This window comes from Papio anubis, chromosome 3 (assembly GCF_008728515.1).
Source record: "Papio anubis isolate 15944 chromosome 3, Panubis1.0, whole genome shotgun sequence".
NCBI lineage: Eukaryota > Metazoa > Chordata > Mammalia > Primates > Cercopithecidae > Papio > Papio anubis.
In genome coordinates, this window is record NC_044978.1 from 6,975,304 (window position 1) to 6,989,892 (window position 14,589).

Below are 14,589 nucleotides of genomic sequence, written 5' to 3' on the forward strand. Positions count from 1 at the left end.
TTGGCAGAGGCCGCAGAAAGAGCCTGAGTGGTGGCGAGGAGAGTCCTGTTTCCCTTTGATTTACAAGAGCCCGGCGAGCCTGCCGTCCGCGTCCTAACAGAGGAACGGGCAGCAGCCGCCTTAGAAAAGGCCAGAGCCCGGCTCCCCGCGCCTCTCGCAGGCTGCGCCATGGGTGGCAGGGTGGGAGCCAGGGCGAGGGACTCAGGCCGGGAGCGGATGTATGCACGGGGCCTCCTGATCCGGGGCTGCCAGCCTGTGCTTACGACCCAAGACCTTGTGTTTAGGACTGGGTTCCCCAGCAGCCCCGGAACCAGAGTTGTCACAGCAGGCGAGGCTTCACTGTTGCCGGTGGAGAGCCCCGCCTCCCGGCTTTGGCAGAGGCCCAGGGCAACCTGGCTGGAAGGCGCAGCCGTGGGATAGCCGCCTGGCAAACCCGCTGGGCTGGAGGACCTGGTAATATTGTTCTAGTGCCACAGCCTCTGTGGTGATGCAGGTTAGGTGTGTGTGTGTGTGTGTGTGGGGAGAGAGAGAGACAGATAGGAGGAGAGAGGAGAGAGTGTGTGTGTGGAGACGGAGGGTGAGAGAGACAGAGAGTGAGATGATCGCGATATCATTATTATCCATTATTATCAGCAAAGCGATGACATCATGACATTTCTCGCCGCGATATTATTGACCCACATCATGATCATTATCGCCACGCGATGACCGCGCGATATTTTGCGCTTATGATCGCGACATCGCCATCGCGATATCACATTTATTATTACGCGCGCGCGATGACATTACGCGCGCATGATGATCATCGATGATGACCGCCATTATTGATCGAGTGTGAGAGAGGAGACAGAGTGTGTGTGAGAGACAGAGAGAGAGAGTGTGTGTGTGTGAGAGAGACAGAGTGTGTGAGACAGAGAGAGACAGAGAGTGTGAGAGATGAGAGACAGAAAGTGTAAAAGTGGTGACAGGAGAGACAGAGAGTGCAGTGGAGAGAGACAGTGTGTGAGAGAGAGAGAGACAGAGGGAGAGAGAGGTGTGAGAGAGAGAGAGAGACAGAGAGAGAGAGAGAGAGAGAGAGAGATCTCACTCCTGGCCCCCCAGTCATCCCGGCTTCCAGGGCCGGGGAGCGCTCTGCCCTCCTGGTGAGTGGGGAGGAATGAGCTGGGCACGCGCGCCGGGCTCCGGCTCAGGGAGCCTCCCGTCATCCTGTCACTGCTGCCGGCGCCTGGCTGATCTTGGCGTCCCGTCAGTGGCCCTTTGGGATTTCACATGCAGCTGTGCCTGCTGCATCCCAACCCTGCCTTTATCTGGGTGATGTTTTGGCTTTCCTGAGCCATCTCTGGCCTTCTTTCTCATTTCAGCAAGAACCTGGGTAGGAAAATGGGCTATTTATTGGCCTCCCAAAATGCCACCGGGCTGCACGCAGGGCCTGTTTCTGAAGGCAGGACACCAGCAAACAGGCTGCGACATAAGATTAGCATCCGTTGGCTTCTTTGGGTGACAGCCCAGGGGCAAAAGGTTGAATCCCTCCCCAATTTTGCGTCGCGGTGGCTTTCGTGGCTGCCGCAGGCTTGGGTAGAGGAGGGAGACTGGATGTCACTGCTGCAGGGAGGCCAGGCCGAGGCGGCTGGGGAGCTGCGGGGAAGCGGGGGTGGGGCGGCTTTCGCTCCTCCAGGCTGTCACTCTAGCACGTTCCGTGAGAGCCCAGCTCCCTCAGAAATAAAAATGCCACTCTGAATTTAAGTGATCCGTTCTTCTGGGACATTCTTCCCAGCGACAGGACTGTGAACATGAAAAGTAAAAGGGAAACAATGTGATAGTTCAGAAGTCACGGTTTTCAGGGGGCTGCAGAACTCAGCCCGAGGACAGGTCCTGGGAGGAAGGGCCTTATTTGGATCTGTGAGTGAGAGCAACGCGGCTTGGCAGTGTCTGCTCGACCGTGCAGGGAAATCTTACCCCAGCCACTTTGGCAGGGCCCAGGCCTCGGTGAGGCGGTGCTGAAGCGGAAGTCTCCGCTGTAAGTGTGAAACTCGGGGGGCAGAGCAGAGGCGGGGAAGAGAGGGTCAGACAGCCGGCCCCGCCGCGGTTGGGGTGGAGAGTGGCGGGCGGCGGCGCCTTCCCTTCGCTTTCCCTTGGGTTTCTGGCCCGGGAGCTACCCCTTTGGCGTCCAGGACGTTCCCTACCACGGCCGCGCGTCACTAGGGGGCGCCGGAGCCCTTCCTGAAAGCGCCGCCATCCCCTGCAGGGCCGGCCCGGGGCCCGCTGGGGGCTGCGGGGGCTGCGGGGGCTGCAGGAGGGGGCGTCCCGGGATCCCTGCCCACGGGGCCGCCGGATGTTGGGACGGCTTTTCCACGTCCGCAGAAGCCAGAGTTCCGGGAACCCCAGGGGAAGGCCAGAGGGAAGCCCTAGCTGAGGTAGGACTCAGGGAAGGGTGTTGTCTTCCTCTTACTACTTCCCGTTCTCTACCTTGGGTCGCTCTGTGTTCTGCAGTGACCTGTCACCTGTCAATGCTCCAGACTGAAGTTAAACGCCAGGCTTGATTTTTTTTTTTTTTTGAGCTTGGAAATCATGTCATAGCTGGATAAGGATATTTTACAATCTGCTTGTTTGTAACCTTTTGTCAATAAATGAAGAAACTGGGGATGACAGACTGACTGTAGGTCCTTTTGAGATCCTGAGTCATCGACGTCCCCCTGGCCCACCGAGGGAGCCCTATGGCTTTCCTTCCAGGCCTTAAAGGAGAGGGGGCGGAGTGGGGGAGGGAGAGAGAGAGAGAGAGAGAGGGAGGGAGGGAGGGAGAGAGAGCGCATCGTGGATGCAAAGAGAGTTCTGGGACGATTTTTGCAGAATATTCTCTGGAACAGGTAGACTAGACTTTCCTTAGTGTTCGTGTGGGAGGAAGGTCTGGGACCGGGCATCCTCCAGCCCGCGGTCATTAATCACGGTGCGATAAGAACTCCAGGTTGAAGAGAGCCTGGTGAGCCTCCTCACCGACTTCCACTGAGCGCCCCATTTTCAGCCTTTCAGTCACGCCCGAGAACTTGTCATTTTAACTCCTTGGGCATTTATGCTCCCCGCACACCCCATTGATAGAGTTAACTTGTGAAAATTTTGAAGAATTCATTCTGACCCAGCGGACCACTTGTAAATCCTGTCAGTTGTGTGCGGTGAGCTATGCCATAGAGAAATGGCCGCTGTGGGTGGAATTCAGGAAATCTCTGCACACAGGTAGAAGAAAGAGATGTCCCTGCATAATACAGGATGAATGCCTGTGGCCAGGGCCTGCTAAGCCTAGCTCACAATTCACCCTGTAAGCAGGGGGAGTGTCACCAAGTCAGTCTCTTGCCCTAAAAGTCACAATTTATGCTTCTAATTTTAATTTTCCTGAGCTTAGATCCCAGAAGGATTTATTAAATTTGCTTTGAGGAACCCATTAACTCTAAACTGAATAATGATGTTACTCTAGGCTTAGCATGGGTTGATAGTAAATTCTCCATCCGCAGGACTCTAGGAAGCCCGTATTCCTCCTCCGCAGGATTCTAAGTCGGTTCATAAATGAAAAGGTTTACTCAATTTACCTAAAAGTTATTAGTAATTAACTAACATCGAGAGACCATTGCCTGCAGGGTGGTAAATAGCAAATGAGAAGTCTGGCAAAGGGAGGATATTCATTATGTGGCTTAAATGAGAAGGTCGAAAATTCAAATGGCTTATCACTACCTCCTTGGTACTCTGGCTTAACTCTGTGGTTAAAATGGGCGATAATGACTTATAACTCATTTTTATTTATTTTTTTCCATGGGTCTGGTAGGGTGTTCAAAGCCAAATGAAAAACTTGTGGAAAACCTAGGTAAACAGCTCAATGGTCTTTGTTTTGGAAATGATGGCCAGTCAAACTTGCTTATCTATACAGTAGAGCCGTGAGGAGCTAGAAATACTGGCAAGCAGAGGGGCACTCAAGGCATCTGTTTTGTTTAGTGTCCGGGGGACAGAACCTGACATAATCTAAGTCATCAGGTTATAGAATGAAAAATGCTAGTCCTGGCTATAAATGATGGCAGTTTTGGAAAGATCAAGTGTCCGTGGGAAGAGGGACGGTAAGGAGTATCTGCGGTACCTGCCCGGGTAGCATTATGAGGAGGCTGTGACGTAGTGGAGGGTACTAGCTCAAGGGAATCTCTGCTCACCTTAACTTGAGGCACTTCTGTGAACTTGGACAACTCAAATTTCTGTAAGTCCCTTCCACCTCCAGCTTCTGGAATGGGATGCATTTTGTGGACTGGGATGCTGGAATCAGATCACTCCTTGAAGGAAAGTGGGATGAAATTTGGATATCTATGAAAGGGGTGAGATCTTAATATGTTGCCCTTTGAGGCTTCCCAGGGGCAGACTCACCCCACTCGACTAGAGCTCAAATGATACCCCCCAACCCTGCCAGGTGGGTGGTGGCAGTTCTTGGTCCAGGTGGACCTTGTCCTCCTCTGTACAACAGCAAGCGAGCAGCTGTGAGCACCGCCTGGGTGGTTTTGCCCAGACAGAACATGATGTGGATCAGTGCCTTCCGGCTTCCTCTCTTGAATCCCTCCTTTCCAAAAGCACCTCGGACAGCTGATTTGCTGTCAGCAGGCGAGAGAAACAACTGCATTCAGGAGTAGCCCGGGGCAAAAGGAGAAAGAAAAGATGGTGAACAGAGTGAAGAATGGGCACGAATAGGAAAAGCATCAAGGGCATTCCTTCATTAAAATTTTTTTTCTTTTTTTTTAAGAGACAGGGTCTCGTGTCACTCAGGCTGGAGTGCAGTGGTGTGATCACAGCTCATTGTAACCTCCAGCTCCTCTCCTCATCTTTTCAAGCGCTTGAGGTCTGGTCCTGATTTGAGGTGCTTATATTCAGGTGCTGCCCTTCTGTTGCGGTCTGGCAGTTAGAACCCCATGCAACTGTTAGGAAATGTGTGGTGAATGTAAAGACACAAATTTCACGGGATGTAGCAGCAGCATATCCTATATTCTGATTATTTTTTCTAAGGTATAATTTTTACCGGCACCTTTTTTATTTGCATTTGTTCAGACATTACTTTTTAGGGAAAAGAGTGTAGAGAAGGAAAGCAGTAATTCACCTGTTTTTCTGGATTTCCGTTTTGATCATGTGAAAGTCTAATTCGAGGAGAAGAAAATAGACCAGTTTGCCGAGTGGAATGACCTGATTCTTGTTGGATCAACACGTTATGCAGTTGAGGTTGTCACTAGAAAGCAAGTGTGATGAAGTCTGCCTTTTCCGACTAAAATCAAAGCCCTGGCCTGCCGGCCAGAATTGCTGAACGAAGCATCCTCTAGTCAGCCGGTCTATATGTAGATTTCGACATCTCCAGGAGGCTGCAAGCCTATCAGGCCCGAACTGATTCTTCTAATCAAGTGTTTTAATTAAGCACACTTATTGCCAGGATCACAGGAATGAAGCCTGCTCTCGAGTAGTAATGGGCGGTACTTTTGTAAATTCTTCTTTACAGTTGGTGTGTTTGGCTTTGTCGGGGTGTGTTTACTGTTTTCTTAAAGTAGGCCATGGGAGGGTCCCCTGTGAAGTTCTCTGCTGAGCCAGCAGTCTGGCCAGTGGACAAAAAAAAGATACTACCAACTGGGTTGCAGATGAATCAATTCCCCAACGACTGCACCTATTTGCATCCTCCATGTTAAACACAAAAGCAATGCCGGCTAGCCCAAGATTTGAAAAAATATAAAAGCACACACACATTGGGTTGGCTTTTATTGGAATGCCTAGATGCAATCTATAGTCATCAAGTTATGGAAAATTCAGGTCACATATAAAGTTAAGAAGGCAAATGAAAAGAACAATACAAATCAGACAAAATTTACATCTCAAAATATCATGAAAGCATTTTGACTGGCTTTGCCTAAAATACTTTGAATGTCAATTTCTTTTTTGTAAGCTAATTCTTTTCATTATACATTCCCCCACCCCCTCCCAACTCTTAGAAAAAGGTCTTTTGTTTACATATTCCCCAAGGTCACTATTTCTCGTAAAAGCATGTCCAGATCACAAGTCTTTTTAGAAAGAAATAGGCTCATTATACCTACTAACAAGACACTAATTGGGTTGATTTGACTTCATCTAAAATAAGCACCAGGAGATACTCCAAATCTGTTATTTATTGGTGCCCGTGTGAAGACCAGTCCATGTCAAGAAGAGGTTAAGACTATGATTTCACTTCTGTCATGTGGCACAAGCTTTTCATGGTACTACATCAGAAACATGTCTGAGAATTTAGACTCAGAGCCTATTTCACCCAAAAGTACTTACAGCATGCTAAATACAGGCCTGCAGAAGTTCCACGGAACAGAACTGCAAATACCTAAGTTAACAGTTAAAAAATAAAATGGAAAACAGAATCATGTTTATGTGGTTTGAAATCTCATAGTTTTCTAAATTTGGGCTTCCTAATACTTGCCAAAGGATTTCCAGAATAAAAAATATTAATGCTAATCTGTGCTTTCATTCTAATAAAATATCAGCATTCATTAGAGGATTAATTACTTCGGTATGCTCTACCAAATACACAAAGACAGTAATAGCACTGATACTGTAAATTCAGTAGCTATTTTGAAACTTTCCCAGCCAATCTGTTTAATAAACACACCTACTGTGCAATTTAGAGTATGTGATACATACAAAGCAGTTAGAAAATTATTTTCAATACATCACTTGAACCTTTATATTTACGACATGTTCACTTGCTATATTTTATCACCATTATACATAGAGGAAAACAGTGTGTACTATAGCTCAATGAACTGAGAAATATCTTCTAAAAATATTTTTGTGGCTGAATTTAGTGCTCAGGAAAGAGATTTGTCAGGGCTGAGCTGACACGGAAGTGCAGATGGCGGCTGGGCTGGTTCCCACACGCGAGCTGCTTGTGTGCAGGAGGGCGCGGCTGCCACTCACTTCCAGCTGGATCTGCCACCCCCGGCTTCCCCGAGACAGAGCAGAGGCTGTCATTCAAACCAGCCCCAAGATGGTTTGGTCATGTGGGCTTAGAGGAGCTTCTGTTTCCCTTTTTTGTCCCTCTTGGTGACCAAGGGTACAAACCCAAAACTAGCAGAGTAACCCTGACCGGCTCCATCTGCTCACCCACCACTGCTCGGTTTCTGCTGTCTTTCCTAGATCTTAAGACACGTGTTTAGGATCACCACTACATTAGATCCTTTCCTCCTCCTGTTTCCCCAGCATCTGATGTGGTCTCTCCTCCATCATGAGACAGAGCTTTGGAACAGCAACAGTAAAAACCCCGGGGTTAATTCTATCAACTCCCCATCGACGGGCAAGGTTGAGAGAGGGCCAGAGAACCCTTCCTCCCGTTTTCTCCAATCTTCCCTTACATTCCACCAGCCCTAGGTGTCTGCTGTGCCTCTCAGTTGACAATGCTGAGGACACTGGCTTGATGTGTGAGAGAGGGAAGAGAAAGGAGCTCTCTGATTCGCCACCCACCTAGAATTGCACGGTCCTATCCATCTAGTGATAGAAGCTTGCACATTTTTTCAACCTAATACAAAAATATTAACACTTCTGGACGTTATAGGCATAAATTGTTATATCTCTACAATATAATAATTTATACTGTACAGCTATAACAGATAACAAAAGGTGCAATCCTTTTAAAAAAGTCACACAGTTCACGTTTTTATCATTTTATTTTTAAGTATAAACTTTTTAAACACTTTACATAAATTAACTCCTCTGAGACTAATATTTGATGTACAGTAAATTGTAATTCATATAAAAATCCATAAACAACTTGTCTCACATAATTTACAAAAAAATCTGGATTTCCTTTGCTTATCAGTGGCAAGGATTCTAGTTGCCAGTTTTTTCCCCGAAGGCAAACCACGCTAGCATTGTAAAACCCATGAACAAATCCCGCCGCAGACGTCACTGCGCCAATGTCTTTCTACAAAGCTGCACAGGGAAAGCAGTTGGTTGTCTAGAAACAGTAACTTTGCCCCACATTGTAAAATGAACAGAGATAGCTATCACATCCTATGCAGACAGACTACTTCTTGTAAGCAAAGGTCGACAATTCGGGACTATTTGGAAACACTGTATGCATTGTTTTTTTTCTTTTTTAAAGTTAGTTAAATACAGTGCCTCGAAAGGAGCAGACGGCCCAGCGCAAAAGGTCGTGGCCTTTGTCCTTGATGATTTTTTTTTTTCTCTGGCTACGTTCAGTCCGACTGAGTGCAGCGCTATGCATATGTAAACATATTCGTTAAAGCCGATCACCTTTAAGGTCATTCAGAAAAAAGCGGTCCTTGTTTTCGCGGTGTGGGTGTGGGTTCTAACAGCAGTCTCGTTCTCCCGGGAGGAAGGCTCTTGGGCGTTGGAGAGTCCCACTCGGGTTGTGCCACAGGACAATGTGAGCAGGGCGTTACCTCCTGCCGATCTCACTCTGCCGCAGGAACTGGATGTTGTTGGCACTGTCGGCCAGCTCGGGGTACTGCTCCACCGAGAGTACGTAGTACCCGTCGTAGCCCTGCACCTTGCCGGCGCTCAGCAGCTGCCGCTTCTCGCCCTCCGTCCAGAGGCGCGCGCCCTCCTCGCCGTCGCGCACGCGCTGCTGCTCGCGCGCCCAGGCCCGGGCGAGCGCGCGCTGCCGCGCCTGCTCCAGGATGCGCGCCTTCTCCTCGTCCAGGGTCATGCCGTAGCGCACGTGCAGCGCCAGCGCGCCGAACTGCATCTCCACGTCCGCGAACCTGCGCGTCCTGCCGTTCACCACCGTGGTGGACTGCGACACCGTCACGTTGATGCCGTTCTCCAGCGCCTTGCGGCCGCTGGTCAGCCGCAGCGTGCCCAGGTCGCTCTCGGGCGTGGTGGTCTTGATGAAGTAGTGCGTGTCCTTGCCCTCGATGGTGAAGTGCAGGTTCTCCAGGTAGAAGGCGTTGTTGAGCACGGCCGCCACCTTGATGCAGTCCTCGTTGGCGATGTTGAGCACGTTGGTCTGCACGCGGCCCTGGCTGACGGCCAGCATGACGCCCTTGCCAATCAGCGACTTGACCGTGGCGAACCACAGCCAGGACTGCGCGCCGCCGGCCCGGCGCCGGCTCACCTGCACCTCGGCCATCTTCCCCAGCGACAGGAAGGCCTTGGCCTGCCGCGCCACTTGCTGCTGGACTCCGAAGATGGGCTGCGGGAGAAACACAACAGGGGGCGCGTCAGAGGCGGCCAGGAGCTTCCCCACTCCTGACCCACACACGGGGCTCTGGGGGGCAGCGCCAAGGCATGCATGGAAGCCCCGGGGTCCTTCCCGATCAGAAGGCTGACAGCCCGGGGGAGGAAGCACTGGAGATCCCTCCCCGTCAAGGTGATCCCAGTGCTATGGAACCCCCAAACGGCTCGCGCATCGTGGATCACTTTAAAGCTTTCTTCGTTTCTAACATGGGAAAAATAGTCCTGTTTCTTGCTTTTCTCTTACAGTTTCTAGAGGCTCTTTTCCCACGCCCACCCCACGTGGGGAACCCAGCTCATCCGGACCTCCATGCTCGTAGCTTTCTCCACAGGAGACTGAGAAGCCACCAAACACAAAGAGGGATCTGAACGGCTGGGGATACTTAGGGCGGATCACTGGGCCCCGCTTCGTATGCTTTGAAATGCTTCCATTTAAGTCAACTCTGTCCCCTCTCCTGGCAGAGTTTTCAGCTGAAGATGGTGAGTGTAAAGGCAGAACTGAAATGTACAGGGATGAGTGGACGGTGGGGCAGCTGGAGATATTTGTTACTTTAGGAAAACAATTATTTTTCTCAGACTTAGGGACAGTGGGCCGTCTAGATTGGCAAATGTTTTAAATTGGGGGCATCTTAACTCAGCCATTTCTTATACTACCAGATGTTTGTCTGGCCATTGTTTCCCAAATGAAAACATCTGTTTCATCTGCGGCAATGAAAGAAACAGTTGTTTTTCTGCACTTATGGCAGCCTCAATGTCTTTGCCCACGATTCCCTTTGCTGTCCTTATGGTGTGCTTCTCTTGACAGAGAACTTGAACCATATTTAAAAGGCTGCTTAGGAAAAGAGCTGGCAAGTCCATTTGTACAGTTAGATGTAAGTGTTTTCAGGCATGTTGGAAAGTCATACACAATTAAGATGTGCATGTTCACATGCGTTAGGAAAGTTCGGTATGTATTCATGCCGCTATATCAGTGTAGACAGACAGTCACGCACTGCTTAACCATGGGGATGCATTCTGAGAAATGTGGCATTAGGCCATTTCATCCTTGTGTGAACATCATAGAGTGCACTTACACAAACCTAGATGGTGTAGCCTACTACACACCTAGGCTATATGGGATGCCTATGGCTTCTAGGCTGCAAACCTGTATACAGTGACTGTACTGAATACTGAAGGCAACTGTACCACCATGGTAAGTACTCGTGTATCTAAACATAGAAGAGGTACAGTAAAAATACGGTGTTGGCAGAGCCTGGTGGCTCATGCCTCTAATCTTAGCACTTTGGTAGGCAGAGGCAGGAGGATTGCTTGAGCCCAGGAGTTCAAGACCAGCCTGTGCTACACAGGGAGACTCCATCTCTACGAAAAATAAAAAATTAGCTAGGTGTGGTGGCATGTGCCTGTGGTCCCAGATACTTGGGAGCCTGAGGTGGGAGGATCGCTTGAGCCCAGGAGGTCAAGGCTGCACTCCAGCCTGGGTGACAGAGTGAGACTCCATCTCAATTTAAAAAAATATATGATGTTGTAATCTTATATGATCACCACCTTATACAAGGTCTATCATTGATCAAAATGTTGCAGACATATGACTATATTTGTAAGTTATGAAAAAGGAATTGCTTTTATATTAGGTATGAAACAACAACAGGTACTGGTACTGTAGACAGCCTGTGTGTGTGTTAACCATGGCTGCCTCTTCTCTTTGTTCTCATTGAAATGATAGGAAATTGCTCAAGGGGTGGCTGGGAATTAATCGCTCTAAGAAAGTCTGCACTGTCTTATGATCATGGAGTCACCCCATTTCTCCATCTCTGATTATTCTTACTGTGAGCTGGAAATTCTGGTATTTTGCTGTGCATTCCTTTCTGATCTCTGACTGGTGGGGATTAGATGTGCCACTTTCTGAAGCAGCAGCTTTGACTTTGTAATTTTCTATTATATTTCTTTTATTTCTTATAATGGTTACAGGCCTCTTGATCTATTATGCTCAGGAAAATTCCATAAACCTTCCTGGTTGTAGGTGGACCCTTACCAGAGGACATTTTTATTTTTAATCTTTTAAAATTTTTAATCTTTTCCTATGAAATACTATTAATTATTATTATTAGTTTTTGAGACGGAGTTTTGCTCTTGTTGCCCAGGCTGGAGTGCAATGGCGTGATCTTGGCTCACCACAACCTCCGCCTCCCGGCTTCAAGCGATTCTCCTGCCTCAGCCTCCCGAGTAGCTGGGATTGCAGGCGTACCCCACCACGCCGGGCTAATTTTGTATTTTTAGTAGAGACGGGGTTTCTCCATGTTGGTCAGGCTCGTCTCCTGACCTCAGGTGATCCGCCCACCTCGGCCTCCCAAAGTGCTGGGATTCCGGGCATGAGCCACCTTGCTCGGCCGGAACACTGTTAATTTTTAAAGAAGTTGAACTTTGTAGCATTGTTTGTGGGTTGCTAATTTGTAAAATGGGTTCCGGGCCCTCTTGTTTATTGTAGTTTTGCCTTCAGGTCCATGCTTTCTTGGGGTTCTTTTTAGAAAGCCAGCACTGGAAAGTGAGCTGCTGCATTTCTATGTTTTCATTAGCATTTGCTGAAAACATATTTAGGCCTGTTTAACAGGCCTCTGGTTTGTTGAACACAAATGCAGAGGAAGTGTTGTTTTTTTCCCCTTAAAAGAGTCAAAAAATTACAAACTGTCTTGGTACAGTTTTCACAAAGGTGGTTTCATTCGATATGGGTAGATAAGACACAAGCTACCTAACACCTTTCCGTGGGTCTTTTTGTTTCTTACCGGTATATCATCCCACTGCTGACTCTTCACAAGTTCATAAGAAGGTTCTGTTAAATCAAATTTGGGAACAGGGAATCCAGGAATAGCATTGTGCAGATGGAAACCAAATGTCACCAGCCAGCTGTTAACATCTAGGAGAAGAATGTTCAAAATGAAAGGTGTTGGAGTTTTGTCCTTTCATATATTTAAATTCTTACCGTAAAAAGAAAATCCAATTTCACAATTAATAATCTGAAAAAGAGCACATGTTTGCTTTCGTCCTACAAATCTAAACCTACTCTGTTTTTAGATATGAAGATGGGAAACTGCACAGCAGAACTATGGCAAATGCTACGAAAATTGCAGAGTAATAGATGCTCAGACAGACTGGGTAAGCCGTCATTCCTGCTAAGTTGCAGCCTGTGCTAGTAACAGTGATAGCAAGGGTGAGAACAATGCATAGCAGCAGGAGAGAGATATAACTTGCAGAAAACAAATGAAATTTGTTTTGTAGTTAGTAAAGGCTGGTCTCAAATAGAAGTGTGTTGTTAGCTCTCCAAAGCGATTGCCCAAGGATATGTGGACTTCCACAACCCATTTTCTATTAATAAAACCCCTAAATTGAGAGTATTAAAATCAACAGTTGATTCTTAATCAAAGATGAATGCTGAAAGCTGGCAAAACTGGCCAAGGGCACAGAAGTCCTGATTACCATCAGCTATGACTTCAAAGGCTCACTGTGCACAGGTGGAGACAAACTTTTTGGGGAAAGAACCTGGAAACCTTTAAGATGGTATTTTAAAATATTGCCATGTGACTCCAAAAGCCATTAAGCTGAGAATAAGGCTTTTATTCTATTCTGGAGGTTATAATGTTACAGAACTACTCAGCAGGCTTGCAGCTTTATGAGTACGGTTGGGTGTAGATTATTTTATATATTAAGCACATTGCTGGAAAATTTGAAATTGCATTTCACCTAATATATTTTATGCTGTTCCATCTCTCTTTTGATGTTTTTCAGAAAATGCTGCTATGGCATTCCCTGCAGTCCACGTTGCTAGGAGAGGATGAATTCAGGAGCTGGGGGCTTTCCAGCCTTTCAGTCAGCCCCTGTCAACACCCCTTAAATAACCAGTGGTAAACTGCTTGTCAAAATGATGGAGAGCCACTTGATTCCCATTTCCTTCTCCAGGGCACAGACTCTCACCTCATTGCCAGGCTGGCAGGTCCTTCGTCCAGGCTTCATATGGCTATAAAACCACTGGTATTGTTTCCATTTGAAATGGGGTGGTAGTAGTGGTGGTGCGGAGAAATAAATCCTAAGTGGTTCACATAGGATGCAAAGTGATACAATTTGTGTGTATATGAGAGTGTATCTGAGTTTGGGGGGTGGGAGGGCCTTATTTTTGGGAGAAAATTCTCCCAAATGTTAGAGTATTGGGGGCAAAAATTCTGTTACTCTGAAAAATGTCTGCATAACAGTGAAAATCAGAGGGCCGTGAGTATTGAAAAGTACTGCCAAAATAATGGGATTTGAATGCAGATGTGTACTGAAAAACCCTGAATGAGAATAAGGGTGCTGCTGAATCAGGAGGCAGAAAGAAGGGACTTTCAGCTGGTTCACATGGAAGAGATATAAAATGCTTTAGGCAGTCTGGAAAGGTAGGAAGCAGATGTGAAATGAACGGGGCAACCTGTTGAGCCTGTTTTGAGAACTGAGAGAACAGACATCTCAGTACACCTCAAATATTGAGCTAGAAAAGAGGCAGCCTAAAGGAGCATCTAACACAAGCCAAAACAAAACAGAAATACCTTAAACCGAGCCCAAAAATAGACAACAGGAAAGAACCTTCCTCCTGGAAATATAAATGTGGTAGAGGGGTTAATGATGGTGCTGTATATCAGGAATGGAAGGTAGGAGCAGCAGGATTCAGAATTCTTGGAGTAGAGGTTGAGTGAAGAAGTCAGCTCACTAAAGGGAACTAGAGTAGAGCTTGCAAGGACTTTGTCTGTTTCACATGCTGGTTGTTCCATGGTGGCAATAGTGGGATCTGATGTTCTACATCTTGCATAACTAAAAAAGTAACATGCACTAAAGTTGGAAAGATCTTAAATCTGTACCCTGAAAGTTATCCCACATTCGTGGAAAAATTAGTATGCCTATTAGTATTGTCACCATGCAAGAACTGCACTGGCAATGAAGACAGTGATGTAAGAGACAGAAGTGAGACCAGACACAGGATCCACTGTCTAAGCAACTGATGGGAGAAATGGCTTCGTGACTGTCCTGAGGAGATGGTGGTGAAGCAGGAATTAAACACCTCCCAGGGATGAAATGGTGTCACCCTGTGTTATGTTTCACGTTAATCATCTCTATGAGAACTTCACACATGTATTTAAAAAACCCAAAATGACATATTCGTAAGGTAGTTACTATTTATTGTGGAATTTCATGTATTATCTTTGTGCCCTAAGTTAGGCACTATTATCCCAAGTTTATAGTTAAGGAAATGGAAACTCAAAAAACATGTGGCTTACAGAGCTACACAGCTTGTGGGAGAGCAGCTGAGATTGGAACTCCAATTTTGGGACT

At 47.3% G+C, this 14,589-nt stretch overlaps 1 protein-coding gene and 1 long non-coding RNA gene across 14 annotated transcripts in view; one reads left to right on the top strand and one right to left on the bottom strand.

Moving 5' to 3' along the window:
* Positions 1-1,153: 1,153 nt before the first annotated feature.
* Positions 1,154-13,331, top strand: LOC103884820. 4 transcript variants are annotated; one of them, XR_647604.4, is made up of 4 exons: positions 1,154-1,372; positions 9,487-9,717; positions 12,307-12,387; positions 13,018-13,331. It is a non-coding gene; the product is annotated as an uncharacterized LOC103884820 (long non-coding RNA). The 4 variants fall into 4 exon arrangements; XR_647603.3 differs by lacking the exon at positions 1,154-1,372 and adding an exon at positions 1,893-2,017; XR_647600.3 differs by lacking the exon at positions 1,154-1,372 and adding an exon at positions 2,292-2,414.
* The window catches only part of TENM3 (teneurin transmembrane protein 3), a 1,346,134-nt gene continuing 1,337,288 nt past the window's right edge, over positions 5,744-14,589 (bottom strand). For 6 of the 10 annotated variants that reach the window (XM_017959334.3, XM_017959332.3, XM_009207906.4 and 3 more), the window contains 2 exons: positions 12,018-12,148; positions 8,441-9,196 (listed from right to left, as the gene is read on the bottom strand). In XM_017959334.3, the coding sequence (XP_017814823.2) occupies positions 8,441-9,196; positions 12,018-12,148 (887 nt within the window). Of the gene's footprint in view, positions 9,197-12,017; positions 12,149-14,589 lie in introns of all 10 variants that reach the window. The other 4 variants (XM_009207910.4, XM_009207907.4, XM_009207902.4 and 1 more) reach the window with 2 other exon arrangements.